At 48.4% G+C, this 21,645-nt stretch overlaps 1 protein-coding gene across 1 annotated transcript; it reads right to left on the bottom strand.

Moving 5' to 3' along the window:
* Positions 1-10,600: 10,600 nt before the first annotated feature.
* Positions 10,601-19,831, bottom strand: SLC35B1 (solute carrier family 35 member B1). The gene is made up of 9 exons (XM_041726575.1): positions 19,420-19,831; positions 18,433-18,536; positions 17,739-17,869; positions 17,438-17,468; positions 16,690-16,847; positions 15,517-15,643; positions 14,610-14,716; positions 14,300-14,453; positions 10,601-13,159 (listed from the first exon to the last, which is right to left on the bottom strand). The coding sequence occupies exons 1-9, from the start codon at positions 19,629-19,631 to the stop codon at positions 13,107-13,109; spliced, it is 1,077 nt and encodes a 358-aa protein (XP_041582509.1). The 5' UTR covers positions 19,632-19,831; the 3' UTR covers positions 10,601-13,106.
* Positions 19,832-21,645: the final 1,814 nt, after the last annotated feature.

Genomic DNA, 21,645 nt, shown 5'->3' with positions numbered 1-21,645 from the left:
CCTGGCCTAGAGCAGACCCCATTTATTTATGGGTGTGTTACTGAATGTGGGTTTGGTGGTAAGTGTTTTACACAGCTGCAGGTCCTCAAGCTCTGCTTTACTCTGTATACCATTCACCACCACCACCACCACCACCTCCCGTTCTCAAATTCTTTCAAGTTCTTTGGGAAGCAGGGAATCAAAGAAATACCACAGGTGTCTCAGCCAGAACATTACCACTTGCTAGCTGGGGTCCCTGAACAAGACTTGGAGTCTGTTTCCTCACAGATGGGTCAGGGTTTCTGGTTGCAAGAACTACACCAGCTCCGGCTCTATCAACCTAAACTGGAATTTCCTGAAGAGATACTCTGGTTTCCAGAACTGACAGGAACTGAAGAATCAGATTTGGAAATCTGGCTCATGGAGGAAGAACAAGCTTCTTCAGCAGGACACTGTGGCCAGGAGGTCCCATCTCTGGGCACTGCTACAAAGTGCCACCACCAGACATATGACTTCCACTGCTGCTGTGGCAAAAGATGTCTAAACCCCTTTCATCTTTGTGCGTCATGCTGCAAACCCAAAGCCCACACAGTAGCACCCAGGTGGCCAATCCTGGTCGACGTCCTGGGCCCTGATGCCACGGGGAGCCCGCTAGTCAAAATTACTAGTAGTTCATTTATTGACCTCTCTGTGCCATCAGATAGCTCAGCTTGACCTGGGCCCTGACCACCATACTGCCATGGTGTTCATGGTGTAATGTTTAGCCCTCCTTCTCACTGATGTTATCCATAGCAGAGGACTCATCTCACACAGGAAGCAGATCAGATGCTAGATGGCCAGTTCTCCCGTCTCATCTGTGAAGTGGGCACCCATCACAGGGTAATATGTGGCATCAAATGATGTAATATTTGTTCAAAATGGCTTGGCATACGAAAGCCATTATGTTACTTTACTTCCCCCTTTAATAAAATGAAAGGCTTAGAATGACATCATTATCTGAAGATTTGACCGATATGCTTGGAGATCAATTGGAGTTCTGAGTTTTTAACCCAGAAAAATGGCTGGCAAACATGATGGCTGAGGAGTGGGGAGCCAGGCAAAGAAGCAGCAGTGGGAAAGAGAAGAGAGGAAGTGGCAACTTTGAGTCGTAGCTTTTCTCTGATTTCTGCCTTGGACTGGCAACACAGTCATCTCATGCGTCTTTAACTTGCTCTAAAAATAACCTGAAGTCATTGCTTCAAAATAAGTTTTAGAGGGTTGATATTTGTTCTCAACAAAGAATATATTAGCAAATATAGATTATTCACTGTTATAAATTCTTTTCAGTGGGTTTTTTTGGGTCCTATTCTAAATGGGATTGACCCACCACCTGTTGGCATTTGTGCTAAAATAACATATACTTAAATGTAGATCATTAGTTTAGCAAAAACACATTTTTTCCTCTGCTTCAAGTCAAGCAGAAATTACTTTGGATTTTACAATTTTAGATCATCCTTGCCATGACTCTACTTTATCAAGGTGAATTGATTTCAATTGAAAGTTTACTCTATGATAGAATCTTATATTTTTTAAAAAAGGATTTAATCTAAAATTCAATTATTGGAAGGTCTGTCCCAAAGTGAACAGTCAACTAGCACTTACTGAATGCTCCCTGGGTACAGAGCTCTACCAATGTAACTACAAGAGAAGTCAGAATAAATAGGAATATTTTCCTTATTCAGATAGAATTTTCAGTTTAGAATTTAAGGAAACCCCAAACTGGAAGGAACTGTAAAGATTCTCCAAACCGGTGGTTTTGGAATGACACTTGCTTCTCAAGCTCTGGGCTTCTGAAGATTTGCATCAGGAGCTCCAAGGAAGGGGATGGAGGGACAAATGAGGCTGGGGCAGGTCAAGTCAAGCCATTCTGGTTCTCTTTCCACTCATTAAGGCCAGGAATCAGGAATCATCTTTCAACTCCTTTTTTCCCCCAATACATCAGCAATTCCCAGAATCTCCAGTTTCAAAGTATCCCTTGAATCCATCCACTTCTCTTCATCTTCCCAGTCCCATTCAAGTCCTTAGCCACCACCCACTTTGGCCTGAACCACAGTGAGGGGATCCTAATTAGTCTTCCTAGTATTTGGCTTGTCTCTCCATCCATTCTTCACCCAGCCACCAGGGCAATCTAATTATAACCTAAGTCAGATTGCACTGCACCCTTGCTCAAAACCTTTGAATGCTTCTCGTTGCACCACGAATAAAACCCAAACTTTGTACCCCTGCCTACAAGAGTCTCATACTCACCCAGGTCTCATGTCCCTTTTTCCCTGTCTTTGCATCAGCTGTCCTGGCCATGTGTCAATTCCTGGAACTGGTAAAGCCCATCAAGACCTTTCTCTCCATAGACATTTTCAGTTACTGTTCCTCCTGCATGGAACACTTCCACCCTAACTTCTCACATGGCTGGTTCTTTTAGGTCTCAGTTTAATTTCACATCCATAGAGAGCCTTCTCTGACCACCCACCCTGTCCCAAATGAGGACCTTTCATTATCCTCTATCATGGTACCACATTTACTTCCTTCACAATACTAACAACAATTTTTAATTTTTTGAGTATTTACTTGTTTACTGTGGGTCTCCTCTGATCAGCTGTCAGCTCCGTAGCAGCCTGTTCTGCTCTCCATAATGTGCCAGCATTCGGCCCATTGCGGATGTGTGGATGGAAGGTGCTTAATTAAGTACATGCTGAATGAACAAAGAATGAATGAATGAATGAATGAATGGTAGAAAACTCTGGTCTTGTCTGGAATATCAAAGAAGGCTTGAGCAGAAGTTGGAAGCCTACATGAAAGGTCAGTAGGCTAGGGATGTGGAGAAGGAAAATGAAGAAGGAAAGTGACCCAGAGACAAGGAGCTCCTAGGGCCAAGAAGAGGAGGGAGACTTTGTGAAGCTCAAGAGAAATGAGTAGCTGGAGAGAGAGAACAAGTGGGAGGGGCTGCAGGAGGTGGGTCACGAGGGTTAAGCAGAGCCAGCCAGCCTCCCTCCCTAGGACCCAAACCTCAGGCCCCAGATCAGGGAGGAGTGAATTCCTAAAGAGAGTTCAGAGCACTCGTGGCAGGTGAACGAGGCCGACAACAGAAGACCATTTTTCCTGGTTTCCCTTCTGCTCCTTTGGCTGCTCCTTCTCAGTCTCCTTTGGGGGCTCTGCCTTTGGCCATCCTTTTTATATCCATTTTCTTTAGCTTCTGTTCAGTTCCTCTCCTCTTCACACTGTCCTCACTTGCCTCCAAATCGCTCATTCACTTTCATGGCTCCACTGCCACCCATCTGCTAAAGAATATTCCAAATCCATCTCGAGCCAGGTCTTTCTCTTGATTTCCCATCTTAACACACCCAGCTAGCAGATTGGTATCCTCAGGTGGATGTCCCCTAGGCACCTCATAGCCTATCTAAAACGTGCTTCTCTTCCAAGGTTCTCTATCTCAAGTAGCTACGTCTGGGAACTGGGTCCCTGATTCCTCCAGCACACTTCAGATGCAACACCATATTCTGACAATTCCATACTTCAGTTATAGCTCAACTCTGCCTACTGCCTTCCATCCTCACTGACACTTCCCTAATTCTCCCCTGAATGATGGTGACCTCCTCACTGGCCTCCCAGCCCCTGGTCTCCCCCTTCCAGTTCATTTTCTGCTCTGCAGCTAGAGTGAGATCTGTAAAATGCCAGTCCAATCGACTCACTTCTTTGCAGGCAACCCTTCCATGGCTTCCTGTTACCTTCAAAATAAAGTCCATACTCCTTAATAGGGCGAAAGACTCAGGGGCGCCTGGGTGGCTCAGTGGTTGAGTCTCTGCCTTTGGCCCAGGTCATGATCCTGGAGTCCTTAGGATCAGGTTCCCCATCAGGCTCCCTGCAAGGGAGCCTGCTCCTCCTTCTACCTATGTCTCTGCCTCTCTCCGTGTCTCTCATGAATAAGTAAATAAAATCTTTAATTAAAAATAAAATAGGGTGAGAAACTCTTGACCAGGGACAGTGCCTTGTCTCCAGGGCCTCTCTTACCCTCCCCATCCCACTTAGCAATACAGTTTTCTATCACACACAGGACTACTTTTAATTCCCACCAGTAAACCAAGTTCTCTCTTTCTGCTCATGCTGTTACTTCTTACCAGAACAGTCTTCCCTACACCTTTCCCTGGCCCCACCCCTGACCTTCCCCTGGCCAATTCTCTGCTGGTTATCCAGGCTTTGATTTTTACCCATCTGGTCCTCCAGGAAGCTGTGCGAGTCCCCCACCCCAGAACTGAGTTCCCCCTCCCATCTCACACACCCCCCTCACTCGGGCTTGCAAGGCCCCTGTCTCTATCCTTCACTTGGTGTAAACTACATAGGGACAGGATTTCCTTTTTCTTTTCCTCTGTCACGTTTTTAACACCAAACAGCCTTCCTAGCACATAGTAGGTATTCGGATAAATGCTTGTGTGATGAATGAACAGATGAATGAGTGATATAAACATTCCTCTTGAGACCTTGGTTCCTGTGGTTTCAGGCACAGAAGCCTCCAGCAGCTTCCTCTTCCTGCCTCCACTGTTGGGCCACAGGCCGGTCAGCTGGCTGGTCTTCGGTATTCTCAACACTGGCTCAGAGGCTCTTTGACTCATACCCTCTGCTTGGGAGCCCAGTCTTCCCTTAAAAGGCCACCTTATCGGAAAGTGCCTGTGATGGCATTTATGAGCTCTATTTTTATCTATGTTGGAAAAGTCTCAAAGTTAATTCCCAAGCCAAAGACATTAAACTCAGGAACGTGGATGAGCAAGGAAAGCATCTACGTGACGCCTTTGAGTCACAGCTTTGTTTTCTGTGGCAAAGGTCTCCAGTCCTCCCTATCACTGGGCTCTTGTTTCTAAGGACTGGCTGACTAAAAAGCTTTTGATCCTACATTCATTAAAACTAGATCCTGCAGCCCTTAATGCTCTGTAAAATGGTGTCCTCTTCCAGAAGATTCTCTTCCGGGGCCCTTGGACTGGAACGTAGAGCAGATCGCCAAATATCTCCCAGTTCATTCCAGACAGTTTTCCACCCCCATCCCCAAATGGAAATGAATTGTGAGTGATAGCATTGCCAGCAGCAGGAAGGCAGGAGTCAGGGTGGCCAGAGGAGAGGGCTCCCAACCAGCCTGGCCAGAGAGATCATTGGATAGAAGCTACAGAATGAGGAGAGTAATCCAGCAGGGCTGGCGAGCAAGTGGAGGGCCTGTGCCAAGGAAAGGATTTGCCATCAGAACTGCAGGGAGAGAGAGAGAGACAGAGAGACAGAGAGAGAAAGAGAGAGAGAGATAGAAGGTAGGAGTATGGAGAGAGGAAAATGATAGCAAAGGACCAAGGGAGGGAGAGCAGAGAGGAGGGGAGAGGGAAGCAGAGGTGGAAGGAATCAGATAGTTCGTGGCTAAGTTCAGGAGGAGAGAGGCAGCATGAATCACCCTTTAATCCAAGTAGGGTAATCTGGAGAAGAGGATGTTGGAGAGTCAGAGAGATGGTCAGCCACCACCTCCACCCGCATGGCAGATTAGAAATGAGAGCCAGGGAACATATCAAAGGATGTTCTCATTCCCAAATGCAAAGTATTAGCATCAGCCCCATCCCTGCCTCTGGGAACGTGGAAAAGATAGATTTCATCAAAAGGTGCTGGAACCCAGGGGCTCAGGCCACTCCTGAGTCCCTTTCTGCATTTCCCTTAACAAAAGCTGAAACAGTTCAGGGTCCACGCCCACTTTGCCCCCCTTTTCCAGCAGTTGGAGCCCAGCCCAGGAGCACAGCCCCCTATGCGCCTCTGCCTTTGCTGGCTAGTCCGGGACAAGGACCAGACTTAAAGCATGGAGTCTGGGCTGAGTCAGCACCACCTGCAGGAGACATTGCTTCCTGGAAGTCTTGCTTCAAAGCTTCTGGCTGACCAAGCACCGGTAGGGAACAAGAGGCACCCTGCCTGGAATCTGGAGGTGGCTTTGGTTTTCAAGATACCTCTCCCCAGAAAGGGAGTCATGGGGCAAAATGTTCACAGTCCAGCTGGAAGAGTGACTCCTATGTGCTCCAGGCTGCCCCCATCCCCTCCACACTCTCTGATTCAGAATGTTGCGTTTTCAGACCTTACAAGAGATTTCAGGGCCAAGATGGAGGCTCTGATTCCTGAATGATCTAGTTAATTCTCCTGAAAATTAGACAAAAATATACATTCTAAGCCTCTGATGTCTATTTTCTGAAGAAATGTTTTTAAGCAGAGGGGTAGGAAGAATGTATATGAGATGCCCTGTGTGGGCACGAGGAAGCATCCTCTCCTGATAAAAGAGGACAACATACCATTAGCAGAAACCCGCAGACTGCTCCAGTGGTCAAGCTCCTGCTCTGTCTTTGAGGGGCTGCAGTGGGGGGTCCTTCTCAGCCACCCCTGTTTTTCTCTTTAACTCATATATGTTTGACCCCCCGGTGCAGGGTGAAGGGTCATTTTGATGATCTCACTCTGATCAAGTGAGCCCCCCGCAAACTGCTTGCTATGCAGTGGGCACTCGAGTGGGTAGGCGGTGGGTGGCAGCAGCTGCCAGACACCTTCCCCTGAGGATGTATCAGTTGGTGCCAAACGCCTATATAAGCTCTTTCTGATCTCTGTGCCAACGACTACAGGTCCTGGAAGGAAGCCAGGAGGCTACCATGAACCCTGCATTCTTCTCCTCCCTCCCATCCGCCAAGAATGGGGAGGGATGGCTTGGGAGCCCACCAAGAGAGGAGCTGATGGTTCTTAGACACATTTTCCAGCTGTCACACCTGCTAACATGGGAACTCACTCACGCACACAGGCACGCTCAGCAACAAACTGTTTCAGGTTTCCTTGTTCCATCTGCCCCACACCCAGAGCAGTAGTAGTAAGAACTTCCATCCACCGACTATTGTTCCCAGTCGTGTCCCTCTTCCCTCCCTATTTTCAGCCCTCCCACAGACATTGATTGATGTTTGGCCCCCAGCATTCACCAGTCACTGGGTTAGGGGCGAAAGACACAAGGATGGGGTCTTGGGGAAGCAAGTATCCATAGATATTAATCAGATACAAGGCAGTAATATAGTGTTGCTATATGGTAGGTGGCAAACTAGTGGCCAGAAGGCCCAATCCACCCTACAGGTGTGTTTAGTTTACCTAGTAAGAATTTTAAAAATTGAAAGAGTTCATATAAAAATCAGTATTTCCATATCTTTTTGAAACGATGGATTGATTTAGTAACAATCGGGAAGAGATGATAAGCCCTTTGGATGGGACACGAACTCTGTTTGTCACAGGGCACACACCCCCACCTCTCCACCCTACCCCTTCCCTGTTAACGTCAACTGGCTATCTTCGTTCATTTGTGCTTCTGCAACAATTGTACAGGTGTTAGAATTCGGAACCCTTAAAACAAAAAGCCCTCAACTCTGCTGGAAGAAGTCAGACTGGTGAACTCCGGAACTAATTTTATGTATCTTGTTGATTTGATTACTTGTGTATTGTTTCTCCCCTCCTGTGGTGAGATGCACAAGGGAGGGGCTGTAGGTTGGCTGCCTTTCTGCACCTGCACTGTCTCTCCTGGCGCAAGGCTGAGTGCCTGGTACCCAGTTAGCCTCAGTACCTGTTGTGCAATGTGTTGAATGAATAGAAATGCTAGAAGCACCAGGTGGAAAAAGGGATTCCAAGCAGAGGAAACCGTAGTCACAGAGGAGAGTGTACAGGGAAACTGCAAATAGTTCCTGGTGAATGGAGATGCTGGAAGTGTGAGGTGGGTGGGATCACGTAGGGTAGAAGCAGCAGGAGTTGAAGCAGGGAAAAGAGACTCCAGTGGGATCCTGAAGCACTTTTTATGCCACGTTCTGATGGTAACCATGGACCCTTAGAAGTGATTTAAGGAGTGAAGTAACAGGATCAGAGTCTTGCTTCAGAGAGGAGTCTGGCAAGGTGTGAGGTAGGGAGAAGCTCCAGGAGGGGAAAGAGGAGCAGCAAATAGAATTCAATTCAATGCCCCACGGCCTCTTTCTGAGGCCCTTGAAACACCACTGGGGATCTATTTTAAGAAAATGGTGCCCCCTGCTGACGAGGTCTAAGCTTGCAGCTCCCCTGGGCCAAAAGGGGGAATTCGACAATGCTTGGCCCTGAACAAAAGTACCTGGAATCCCTAGGCGTGGGATTGCAAGGGGTGATGTATCAGAGAGGAAAAGAAAGACCGGTGAGAACATGTGTAATAATGACTAATGCCACAGTCTTGTAAGTAAATACGCAACACTGGCTAAACTTGAATTTCAGATAAACAACACATATGTCTCAAATATTGCACAAATAATTTTTAACTGTCCCAAGTATGACATTAGATGACACATACTTATACTAAAAAAAAAAAAATTATGTGTTGTTTATCTGCGATTCAAATGTAGCCAGGCATCCTGTGTTTTTATTTGCTAAATTGGACAGTTCCAGCTTACGAAGCGTGTGGAGGGGCCAGGAGAAAACCAGAAATGAACTTGGTTGTGTTACACTCCTGGCATATCTCTGCAACCTCAACCCCACTCCCTCCTCTAAGCAGAGCTGGGGATGGTGCTTTCTCATATTTTGCAGTGGTGCCCAGGTACACTACTGTATTTGGGAAATTGCTTTTCATTAAATGAGCCTCAGGATTATGGCAGATATCATGTATGAACCCCTTTGAGAATCTGAAGAGAGCTGTGGACTCATTACAGAAAAATGAACCTACCAGCTGACATATGTGTGAGCATTTGTGCCATTATGCCTGCACGCACGCGCACACACACACGGAGACACTTTTATTTTTTCATGCACAGACACTTTTACTTAAAGTTTGAGGGAGTTCCAAGCCTTCACACAAGAGTGACACATTCCTTCTAGGGCTGTGGTCTCTAATGTGGCCATTCTAGACACTGAGTAGGAGGAAATGGTGACCAGTCAGAACCTAAACTGAAACATGGTGCTTCTGCTAGCTCTGGCCACCCACACACCATGACAAAACGCAGAAGTGGGCGGGAAGAAACATTCGGTCCCTCCCCTCCATCAATGCTTTGAACCTCCTTCCTCTTCCACTTTTCCCAGAAATAACAGGGAATCAGGCATATTTGGACAGAAAGCCCACCAGCCCTGTGGACCTCTACCTCAGTGGAGTGGAAGGCACTCCCTATTCCAAGACCCTCTCTGTTGCCATTCCTGCCCTTCACACCTTGGCAGGCAGGGCCTACTGGTTCTGAGTCTGAGAACTAATCTGTCAGAACTTGGCTTTAATTGGTAGGTGAAAACCTTCCAGAGCAAAATCTGGCCACTCTGAGCTAGGTGATCAAAGCCACGGCTGGAACATTTTGGGAGTAGATCTTGGAGCAGGGCGCTCCAGATCTCTAAGTCTCCCTCCTACAGCCCTTACTGGAAAGCTCTCTGACCCCCATGGCCTGCTCTCCTTCTAACCCTATAGAGCGAACACAGAAGTGGCCCAGGTGAGGGGGATGTTGTTTACACACTCCCTCAGAATGTTCTAAATGATGTGAGACCTCATTGCAGGGTGCTTCCATCTTTGTCAGCATGTTTATGTGACATTCCAGCGTCGGTGGACCAAGTTGTATTGAGCGAGCAATCATAAGGATACAGCCTACAATGCATTATCGTGGAATAACATTTTATGTTGAACATTTTCTGTAATTAAAAAATTACCTCATCTACATTGTGGTGTGATTTAAACTATAATTTCTTTGGAAGAAGGGTGCTTTATTTTGAGGTGGAGAGCTCTTCCTAAAATTTTTTGGAGTTAAAATGTTTTGTTGTAAGCCATATTGGTAATAGGTTGTCTTTTTTTTTTTAATGTCCTTACTTAAAAAAGTAACAAAAAGCCAGCCCCCCACCCCAATTATTTGGAAATTCTACTGGACCAGGAAATCTTAATTGCTGGGAACCAGTGGCTTAGCTCACTGACTTTCTGACATGGGGTAAGTGAAGATTCACTTCTGGGCCCTGTCTTCCCACAGCCATGGGACTTCAGCTGATCCACTTTGGTGGGTTTCAGTCTCCCTATCCCAAATGTGGGGAGACTTGTCCTGGCCTAGGCTCTCCCGCCAGGAGTATTGTAAGGACAAATTTTCAGAAACTAAAGAGCTTTGGGAAGGGAGTTCAATAGATATGAGACTGTGGCTCCTGAAGACAGCTGGTGTGTTTTCAGTGGGAAGGGTTGAATGATCCCACAGAGACCCAGGATAATTTCTCTGCCACGGCATCTGGAGAAAGTGACCAGCACCACCACTCATAAAATGTGCAAACTGTTCCACTGACAAGAGGGAGCAGACAGCACAGGCAGTGGGCCTCCTGAGGAGCTTTGCTTCTCCCCGCCTGAGGGCACAGTCCAAGGTGTAACTAGGACTCCAGGAACCCTGCGTTCTAGCGAATCTCTTCTGCACATACCCAAGGACCTACCGCAGGTCACTTAACCTTCCCTAACTTGTTTTTCCATTTCTGCAAGGGACAGGTGCTTGCTCCGCCCTCCTTGCGAGGGTGTTAAAGGGCATTGATTCCTCAATGTGTCGCCTGAAAGACTGACACAGGAAATGTTTTGAAAGGGATAGGAATTACAAGTAGACTCTTTCTTTCTTTTAATATTTAATTCCAGAATAGCTTTCGCCACGTTTTTACTCCAAATCACACTGGTGGGCCACTCCCCTTACACGAGGCTGCTAGGGGTCCAGGATATGGACAAACTGCTTTACCATAAGCCTGAGACCAACAGCTCAGGAGGTTGACCTGATGGTGTGACCAAAATAGGCATTAAATACAGTACACCCCTAACTAAAAACATAGTGTTTGGGGAAACTTGTGTGCCGGCTCCTTCCCTTGTACACATAGCTGAGAATTAACTACAGATGAAAAGTCCTTTGATCTTAAGAAACCGGAGGCATTGGGCCGCCCAAGGTTAGCGATCAACACTACTTCTGTTGGGACTTGCCTGGTATTTCACATTTATCAGCCCTTATGCCATGACAGAGCACCATGGACTTGGGTCTAACTTGGCACACTGGGTTCCTGAGATCCTATAGGTAAGTGTGCCACCTGAGCACACGGGCAGCTCATGCCACATCTTCACCTGTCCCCCATTTGAGCTGAACAACTGCCTCAGTGCAGAGCCACTGCTCTCATCTGACCTGACTGAGGGCAGGAGCATGGGGTGTGGGGTGGGGGGGGGAGCCGGGCAGTTGAAAAGCCCATTTCCCACTTGGCTCCACTTCCTCCTCCTTTCATCTTCCCACACGCTCCAGCTCAAGCCTCGCCTTGCCCAGACACTTGGTTGTTAGCTCTGCGCATCTGAGATGCAAGGATTTGTTTACCTGTCTCCCTCTTAGACTATGAACCCCCCAGAGGGGAAGTACTGGTCCTAGTTAGCTTTGAACTCCCAGCAAGTTCACAGTACATGGCACACAGGAGGGATGGGTTAGGTGGGCAGACGGGGGGGGGGGGGGGGGTGGACAGATACACCAGTGCCAGGCTCTCAGCACACAGTAGGTAGGATATACTAGCTCTGCTATCAGGTGACAGCCATGCTGGGCTGTTGAAGATTTTGTCTTGCTCTTGGTGCCTACAATTAGGCACCTCTGAGACAGCTCGTTGGGAAGGGTGAGGTGGATGGGATCGTCCGATGGCCAGGAGAGCAGGCCTGTCCCCAGCACTGGTCACACCCTCTAACCTCCTATCCAATCCACAGAAGACAGTTTGGAAGAACTATCAGTCCAGAAGAGAAGGAGCTAATTGCTGTAAACTTTGGGATATAAAAAACAGAAAGGGGAAAGGGGTGGAGAAGGAAGGAAGTTCAGTCAGATGTACTTAAAGCCTCTTCTCTCAAGGAGGAGTTCGAAAAGAGTGGGGGCCTTGAGGGCAGAGCTGCAGCAACACCAGAGGCCCTAGAGAGCAAAACGAGTGCAAGTGAGGCTGGCTTGAAAGCCTGGGGAGGGATGGCGAGGCAGCCGCTCAGGAAGGAGGCTGGGCTCCCAGCTGGAGAGCCAAGGGGCTGGGGCTGCTGAACAGATGGAGTGCAAGTTGCAGCTGGTGGAAATGCACTTTCATGTGTAAAGTTTGGTCCATGGAGGATTGCGATTTCCAGCTCTGAAGGCGGCTGTGGGCAGGTGGCTCTGCTCCATGCTCCGCCTTTTCCCCCCGATGCCACCCAGGAAACTTGACAGAGGCTCTGTGCCAGCACCCAGCCACCATGCCTTCCCCCAGCATCCCTTTCAACAGGCAGAAGCTGGCCTGGGGACACCTTGGCACAGCCACGACAGCAGAGGACTGCAATGCTTTAGCAGCTGAAGGGGACAAGGGAATAGGATTAATACAGCCTCCCCAGGAGGGGACTGCATGGACTGAGAACAGATGCAGGGATGGAGGGAGGGAACTGACCTTCCCAAGCTGTTCATGATATATACAACTGGGTCTCCACTCTGCGCTTGCTGGAGCTCTGGCTGAAGAGGAGGCCATTGGGAAATGTGAAAGCACAGCAGACTTGGAGGCTCTGGGCTCATTTCCCCCCAACCTCAAGGGAGGTTTCTTGAGGAAAGACTGTATCTGGAGTTTTTAAAGAAATATTTGCCCACCAGAGCTTGAAGAGATACAGTGATTTTTACATTCTCTGGCTCAGCAGCCAGCCACCTGTCCTGGCAGATTTGGACCTCCACCTGTGGAAACTGAGGCCACAAGCCCAACTGCAAATCTATTAAAGCTTCTCCCTACAATGCCTGGGCTCGTGGCAGGGGAGGTGGGAAGGGATTAGCCACCCAACCAGGTTACCCACATCCGAGAGGGAGCTTGGGCAAAGAGTATCAAGCTCTGCCTCTTTCCTCTCTCTTCTGTTTGCATTAGGCTGGGCTCCAGGTCATCTAGTACAGAAACTGGCAACTCTGTCTTGTTAAAATCCAAGCACTTTTTTAAGAATATGTGATTTTTGTTTCCTTTTCTTAAAAAACAACAACAAAAAAAACCCCACAAAAAAACAAAAACAGACTGGAACCCAGTCCTTTATCCCTATTGTGTCCATTTGCCCAAGAGATGTCCATATTTGAGACAATAACTTAAATACTCTCGAAGTGGAGGTAGTCTCTCTCTTCCTAGTGGGATGTCTTCTTGGCTCCTTTCCCAAACTTGGCATCGAGACCGAGACCTATGGAAAGGGAGAAGATGGGCTTAGGTTTATGAGGAGAAATGAAACCCACCAATGATTCTGAGTGGGGGGGGGGGGGGGGGGGGGGGGGGGGAGGTCAGTTTTGATTCTCCAAAATTGGAGCTTTAAATAAAACTAACTCCAAATACTGGTTTTATAGAACTCCCTCAGAGAAAAAGTATTGCATCAAATGAAAAAAATCACCAAGATACAGGCAATTACATATAAATAATAAAGTACAGTGAAACTAGAAGAAAAAATGTCAAAACTTTTTAGGTAGTTCTCTTAGCTCATCCACAGCAGCACAAATCTAACTATAATAGTTTTATCCTGTTCAGTGTTTGAGGAACCCAAGTCACTGGAGGAAAATCACTAAAATGAAATGCTCATTAGGAAGGGTGCATTAGAGGCAATATTTCCTTTCCTTTTATTTATTTTTGAAGATTTTATTTATTTATTCATGAGAGATACAGAAAGTGAAAACAGAGACCCAGGCAGAGGGAGAAGCATGATCCCTGTAGGGAGCCCAATATGGGACTTGATCCTGAAACTCCGAGATCACACCCTAAGCCAAAGGCAGACACTCAACTGCTGAACCCCCTAGTCCCTTCCTTTTCTCTTTTAAAAACATTTTCTCTAAAATAACTAAATCAGGCAGCCCAGGTGGCTCAGCGGTTTAAGCGACGCCTTTAGCCCAGGGCCTGATCCTGGAGACCCAGGATCGAGTCCCACATCAGGCTCCCTGCATGGAGCCTGCTTCTCCCTCTGCCTGTGTCTCTGCCCAGCCTCCCCCTCCTCTCTGTGTCTCTCATGAATAAATAAATAAAAATCTTAAAAATAAAATAACTAAATCAATTTCATAAATATAACCTCAGAAAAAAGTATCATTTTAAATCAATCACAGGTTGCCTGGGGGTCTCAGTCAGTTAAGTGTCTGACTCTTGATTTTGGCTCAGGTCATGAGATCAAGCTCAGCATCGGGCTATGTGTGGAGTTGGGAGGCTGCATGGGATTCTCTTTCTCCTTCTCCTGCTCCCCACTCCCCCTCTCTCTCAAAAAAATAAACTAATTAGAATAAAAAGAAATAAAGCTCTGTGACTATTGCTTCACGTGCCTGGAGATGCTCTGCAGGAAACTTACCCAAGAACACAAGCACGGTGCCCACCCACTGCAAGGGGCTGATGGGATTGGCGAAGAGGATCACAGAGGCCAAAATAGTGAAGAACTTTCGAGTTGTGGTGATGATGGAGCAGGTTAGGGGGCCAAAATACACAACTGTCATGAAGATGAAGCTCTAGAGAGACCGAGAAAACAAGATCAGGCTGGCCCTAGGGATCCACCCCAAAATCTAAAGTATGCACTAGGACATCAGGGCTAGCCTTGCCACCCCTTCTCCCAGCCAGGTCAGTGTCTCTTGAGGAGCCAAGCCACCCCATCTCGAAGTACTCACCTGACCCAGGGCACTGGTCAGACCAAAGAGCAGAATGTTATAGATGATGTTGGGGTACCTTTCGGCAAAGCTCAAGAACTCCCAGAGCTCCCCAGTGAACAGGATTCCTGGGGAGAAATGCCAAAGATGAATGGCACACCTTGTGTGCCTGTGCCAGCACATGTGTTTGTACATAGCCCAGCAAAGTACTCTGCAGGAGAGCCAGGTGTGGGAAGTGCAGGAACTGAGTTCACACTGCCCCACCAGGCATCCTATTCCTAGTTTCCTGATTAGAGAAAACTAAAGACTCTTCTAAGAGAGGCTTGAGAGTCAATTCGTTACTTCTGCCAAAGTCACTGGAAGCAGAGAATGTCAGATGTTGGGGAGATACTACACACATCCCCAGCCTAAGGCAACTCCAAGCACTGGTCACCTCCAGCCATCAGCAGTCTCTTCTGTTAACCCCACTGTGCTATTCAAAAGATACTTCCCACATGTGTCCAGATTTGAAAAAAGGTTAGGAAACACCGATTTAAAAGCAAATGCAAAAAATAATAAAAAAAATAAAAAATAAAAAAATAAAAGCAAATGCACTCATATTCGAACTACATTTGAAATACCAATATCTCATCTCTCTTAGAAAGGAAGTTCTCCCAAGGTCCTGCTGTGACCCACTACCACGTGTCCTCCCACGGTAGCTGGCACAGGTCTAACCATGATTGTGCCAGTCATGAGAAGCAAGCAGAGCCCGCCAAGAAAGGTTTCTCCAGGAAGGTTTGGCAGGGGTTTGGACAGAGGGGCATCTTAGAGCTGAAACAGGCCTTTGGCCTGGCAAAATTAGCAACCACCATCTGAGCTAGGGATCAACTGGAGGGGGGCAGTCTGCCCTCTGGTGATACACAGAAAGAATAGCAGAACCACTCCTTACCAGCTCCCAGCAATAATGTCGACCAAAGGTTGATATTCAACATCATGTGGTTGGAGCCTGTTTGGTAATGAGCCCGCATGTGGTCCTGGGAAACGCCTGTCAGTCCATCCAGGGTCAGAGATAATAACTGAAAAAGAGAGAATGCACCCAGCAGTGAAGAGGCCACCAGGGCCCCTCCCTAACCCAGGACATAGGACTCACTTCTCTGAGACTCCTCACAAAGCTGCTGTCTTAAGACAGGGTCCTCAGAACAAAATGCTACCATTTGGTCATGGGTGAAGGGTCAAGAGAGATCATGATCACTGCCTCCTGCCCCGCCCAGGCACTAGAACAGCAAGCTATCTGACCCACAGAGTCGTAACGTAATCAGAGTGGGATGGGAAACCTAGCACTTCCTAACGTAGTGCCACGAAGCCTCACGTGCAGGGGCCTGAAACTCATTGTGGTGAGCCATATATTTTCCCATTATGGTAGAGAAAGGAAATGTAGTCCTGGCCTATTAGGCTCCTGGCTTGGAGTAGTAATCCAGACTGGATTCTGTGGTCACACTACCAGGATTAGAAGGCTGGGCAAAGTTAGCCACTACCTCTGCCATTAATAGCCATGTGACCATGACAAGTGACTTATTTTCTCTGTATCTCACTGTCTTCACAATGAAAATGGAAATAGTACTTTAGTATCTCAGTGTCTTTACAAGGAAAATGCAGATAGTATTTTATACGTTATAAGGTTTCTGTTGTAAAAATTAACCAACGAATAGGTGAACCACTGGGAACAATACCTAATCCAAAGTAAGCAAGAGCTACTATAGTATTATTTTAAACTCCTGGCTTACAGGTTTCTCAGAAAGCCACAATGAGAGACACGCTATTCCTTCTCTATTTGTTCTCAGGTCTCTCTGGCCTCACACTAGCATTTAACTGCAGGCCTCAGAGTTGTTACTTCCCCAGGAGAGCTGAGCTGTTGTTAAATATTTCAGGCTTCCCACTATGGCCTTAGCAGAGCCAGGGGCCACGCAGCAAGAGACCACGCAGCAAGAGACAAAGACCAGAAATGGGGGCAAGGAGCATCACAATCTCTCTTGACATATAACCGGCCTTTTACATGCCCAGGTGGGATGCTCCTTGGTTGTGATTACTGGAAAAGGCTGCCTTTCCCACCAGGATCACATACCAGAAGCAGCTCTCCGTAGCCAACTGTGTGTTCTTCCATCCCAACTACTTTCTTGGGTTTGTACATGAAAAGGGCCACTCCAGCCACAATTAGCAACACACACAGGTACTTGGCCATTGGGTACTTCTTCTTCAAGAGGGTAACTCCAAGGAGCATGACTACAGGGAAGAAACAGTGGAAAATTCGGGTACCCACAGGCATTGATGAGCCCAACACTGTCCTCTTAGGAGCCAAGAAGAGACTCCTGGGAGAAAACAATGTCTGAGAAGGAAGGCCTGCAGAGGCTAAGAGGAAGGCACAAGGCTGGCACCTAGATACAGACGATTGAGCAACAGGGTGAACAAAGGATATAAGGCAGGGAAAAGGCAGAGAACAAAGGTGAAAGATCCAAGAAGGAACAGGGGCAAGGGTGGGGACTGAACGTGTGAGAGATTGAGAGAAAGAAACTGATGATCAAAATGCGACTTAGGATGTCTAATGACGATGTAAGCACACAAGACACCAAAATGACTGGCATGTGAAACACTAGGTAAGCCTCTAGCTTCTAGCCTTCCAGCCCATACATACCCAACACCATCGGAAGTGATATAGAAATGACAGGATGACAGGAGAAAAGGACAAAGGGACCGCACTGGAGATAGCTGGGCTGGCATAACCACTCCAAAGGGATACACAGCTCTGGGAGAGGAACAGAGAGCCTACTCCAGGAAGGGGACGATGGTAGAGGGAGAGATCATCTTCTGCTTACCTGGGATTGGCTTGCAGGATTTACCAAGGACCTGAAATGAAATTCAGCAAATAATATCTGAGCCTCTGTGATGTGCCAGGCACCATGGTAGGTGCTATGCTAAGATGAGTAATTGTGGGGCCTGCACCAGAAACCACAGCCTATTGTGGGCAACCCACCACCACTATGCTTCAGATCTGCAGTTCTTTGCTCTCTGAATTTCTCCACCACATTCTCTTTTAAGTCACAGACCTGAGCGAGGAATTCTTAGTTCTTATCAAACAACTTCTGAGCCAACCCATGTCACACCCTGAGGTTTCACCTGAGTTGGATAGTTGACAAACTGTAGTGCTGAGTTGCTAGAGACCATGGCACCCAGATAGGAGACAGAACAGGCAGCATAGAGCCAGCTCCGAGTACGATCCACCCTGGCAGTGTCAAAAAACTGGATCACTGGAAAAAGATAAGAAAACATATAAGAGAAACCTGGTGAGCCCAGGATGGGCCACTGAGCGAAAGCTGAAGCCACATGAAAGGAATATGTCAAATAAGACGAGAAGCATAAGATATTTCTGTCCTCTTAGACTGGAAAAACCTCTGAAGATTATTCAACTCTCCAGTCTCATCTACACTAAGCACAAGACCACATGCAGAGCAGAAATGGGGGCTCATTCAGTTCAAGGGACGAGTTAGCTCTGCTGTAGCTCCCAGGCAACAAAGAGAGAAGCTCAAAACATGTTTGAAGCGTGCAGCACATAAAGGAAACTCAAAGGGAAGAAGAAAAAAAAAATTAAGTATTCCCAGTGGGGATCTGGAACACAGAAGACCCATTCTCTGCACATTTCTGACTCAGAAGTTGGTCTAATTTAAGGAAATAGGGTTTTACCCCATTCCAAACCCATTGGTTTTGTCGACTGAACAGAGAACGTCCTAAGGATGGTGGGAATATTGAGAGTAAGACCTCATAGGTGGACAGGGAGGGGGGCACAGAACAGATTTACTACATAGGTACTCACAGATCTTGGCAAACACAGCATTGATCACACACTGGATGAAGACCAAAGTTAAGGCAAAAGTGAATGTTTCCTGCTTGGCTCCCTCCCCATACTTTCCTCTTGTTCTAAGAATGAAACGATAAGAAAAAAAGGGAGAAGAATTAGTATATTTTCGTTCGGGGCCATCTAGTATGTCTAGTCACTGACAGCTTTATTTTTTTTATTTTATTTTATTTATGATAGTCACAGAGAGAGAGAGAGAGAGAGAGAGAGAGAGAGGCAGAGACACAGGCAGAGGGAGAAGCAGGCTCCATGCACCGGGAGCCCGACGTGGGATTTGATCCCGGGTCTCCAGGATCACGCCCTGGGCCAAAGGCAGGCGCCAAACCGCTGCGGCACCCAGGGACCCCCTCACTGACAGCTTTAAAATGATCTTGCTTCTTCGGATGACGGGACAGTTTGGTAAGGTTCACTGGCCTCGTTCACAAAAGGGGGGCTGATTTTTATTGGATCTAGAAAGCAGACATCCCAGTCTGCTGATCTCGGAGCCCTGGGAAAGAATATCCGTAAAGGATGGAGCTAGAGGAAATGTGGAAAAACAGACGGTGGAACGAGGTACCCCCAAATAGCAGATGAAAGAATTTGGGCTACAGCAGTAAGGCCAAAGGCAAAAGAACCAAACGTCGGAACGTCCCGCTGTCTGCAAACATCGGAAGTCCCAAAGAGAAGGTGGCACAGGCACGGAAACTCGGTGGGGGTGGGGAGACTGCTCAGCCTGTAAAACCCAAGCCCTTGGAACCAACAGGGAGAAAAACAAGGGAAGAAAAATAGCCAGGTCCCGAGAATCCGGAGACCAACTTTCGCATTTTGGAAATGTGAGCAGGCTCAGCCGCGGCGGCAAAGGTGTGGGGGTGCTGGGAGGGCGCGGGCAAGAGGGAGCGCCGGGGCCGGGGGCGGGGGCGGGGGCGGGGGGACAGGTGTGCGCTCCGGCCCCAGGAATCCGCTCACATCTTTTCCTGCAGGATCCCATAGTAGAAATAGCAGACAAAGACGCCGAGGAAGCAGAGCGGCAGGCGCAGCCGGTCGGGCACCAGGGAGCTGCTAGCGGCCATGAGACGCCCGGACGACCCGACCGGAGACCCGCTCACAGCAGGCAGTGGCAGCGGCGGCGGCGGCGACAGCTCCAGCCGGACATCGCCGACCGGCGACAGGGGCCTCATAGGAGCTGCATGAGACCGCCGCGCAGTAGGCCCCAGCAGCCACCGCCAGAGCTGCCAGCTCAGGGCCTCCGCGTGGGGAGACGCCTTGGGACCCAGAAGCCGTCCCCAAGAAAAGGAGATCCGCCCTGGGACCTTAGTTTCGTCCCTGCTGACCAAGGGAGTCAGCCGCTCGGGCACCAATTCCGTACCCTCGGGTTCTTCCGATCAGGCAATTCCGAGGACAGCTGCTACCCGGAACTCGGCGGGGCGGCCTAGGAGCTACGCAGGCGAGGAATGATGACGTATGAGGATGTGGAGCTCACCCATTGGCTGCGCTTTGCGGAGACGGACAGGTGAGCGGGGAGGAGGTGCGGCCGGCTGGGCTAATCCCACGATTTCTTCCCCAGTCGGCGGTCAGGCTTCCGCTGGGTCCTAACTCCCGGAAGTCTCAGTGGAACCTCAGCGCCCCCTAGCTGCTGCCCCGCGTCAGCGTCTCACCTTCTGCCAGAGTGTTCAAGGCCTCCTTCCAAGGGCGCATCACTAGGCTTCCAAGGGGGTCACCTACACGTGTCGCCTACCATCCGAGCCACAGTTTTCCCAGCCTGGAAACTAGGGATAGATAATTAGCAAAAGCCACCTTGTCGCCTCTTCACTGTTCCGAGGATCACATGAGCTGAGATTTGTGAAAGTGTTTGATAAACTGTCAAGTGTGCTGTGAGCAAGCTTAAGGTATCATTAGTCATTACACTTTCCCCAACTCTGATCTTATTTTCTCACATCCTGTAAGGAAATGGAAGCTTACCGAAGTGGATCTTCTCCTGGGGCCTTACACCTCACCAATGATGGAACACAACCCTCCGGTGGCCCTCCAGGTTCAAAATTTCCCATTCATCACCTCTCTTTTTACCCCTCCCTCATTCGAGGCTGGGCCTCCTCACCTGCTACCTGCTAGCACCAAGGGCTAGGGCAAGACCCCAGGACATTGCACTACAACCCCCAAGCCCCACTTAGCCAATGGACTCTGGGCTGCTATCTGGGTAGAGGCTCCTTCTCTGCTTCTGAGAGCCCCGTCCTTTGGCACAGCCTCCGCCAAAGGAAGGAAACTCGGGGCAGCACCACACCCATCACTCCAGGCCTGACTCACTGAGGCTTTGGGGGTAGGCCAAACATCTTTCAGGGGGAGGGGTAAGAAATAGCAGACAGGGTCTGTCCTCAAACCCGTGTCTCCTTTATATCAGTGGAGGTGGGGGGGCCCCTCACATTTGCTGTCTTGCCCAGTGGCTTATTCACAAGCCAGCCTGTGATTCCAGGGCCCGAACAATAGCTGGGGTGAAAGACCTGGGTTCCGGTCCCAGCTCACCGGCTTCACCCACTGGGACTTCAAACAATTCTCTTGACCTCTGAGTCAAGTCTCCTCATCTGAAATCGATGGGAAAATAACAAGCGGGAGAGCGCTGTAGTTAGAAGCATGGGCACTGGATTCAAATGATCTGCTTCATCTTAGCTCCCCAACTTTGCATCTGTCTTTGGAGTAAAGTTATACAATCTTTTCTGTCCTCTCATTTAGTACAGTGGGATTGATCACATTTCTCTCATTGGGTTGTGGTGGTATTTCGGTAACATTTTATGCCAAGTGCTATGACACGATCTGATGCTTACCAAGCCAAAGAATGATAGTTGGCATAGCCGCCTTTGGGAGTTTGTCTTAAGGTCTTAGGACATAGATACAATGGTAGTTATTATGACTTCCCTTGGGGTAGTCAACTTTTCACCCATACACTGGGGATAATATGTCCAGTGAAAATGTTTGTAAATCATAAAGCACCATCAGAATGTTGGGATGGTCATTCGCAGCCCCCCCCCCCCCCCCCCCCCCCCCCCGCCCCAAAGCCTCTGAGCTTTTATCAGATCCAAGCTGAGAGGCCAGGATCCCTGGGTGGCCCAGCGGTTTAGCGCCATCTTCAGCCCAGGGTGTGATCCTGGAGACCCAGGATCGAGTCCCGCATCAGGCTCCCTGCATGGAGCCTGCTTCTCC

The sequence above is a fragment of the Vulpes lagopus genome, chromosome 12 (assembly GCF_018345385.1).
Source record: "Vulpes lagopus strain Blue_001 chromosome 12, ASM1834538v1, whole genome shotgun sequence".
NCBI lineage: Eukaryota > Metazoa > Chordata > Mammalia > Carnivora > Canidae > Vulpes > Vulpes lagopus.
The sequence above is the reverse complement of the archived record's forward strand: the minus strand, read 5'-3'. Positions and strand labels throughout refer to the sequence as shown.

Coding starts and splice junctions, on each gene's coding strand:
- SLC35B1 (XM_041726575.1), bottom strand. CDS start 19,631: ATGAGGCCCCTGTCGCCGGTCGGCGATGTCCGGCTGGAGCTGTCGCCG. Junction 16,848..17,437: donor ATCCTGCAAGCCAATCCCAG/GTAAGCAGAAGA, acceptor TCTTCCCTGTAG/TCATGCTCCTTGGAGTTACC. Junction 13,160..14,299: donor CACCGTGCTTGTGTTCTTGG/GTAAGTTTCCTG, acceptor CCCTTTCCATAG/GTCTCGGTCTCGATGCCAAG.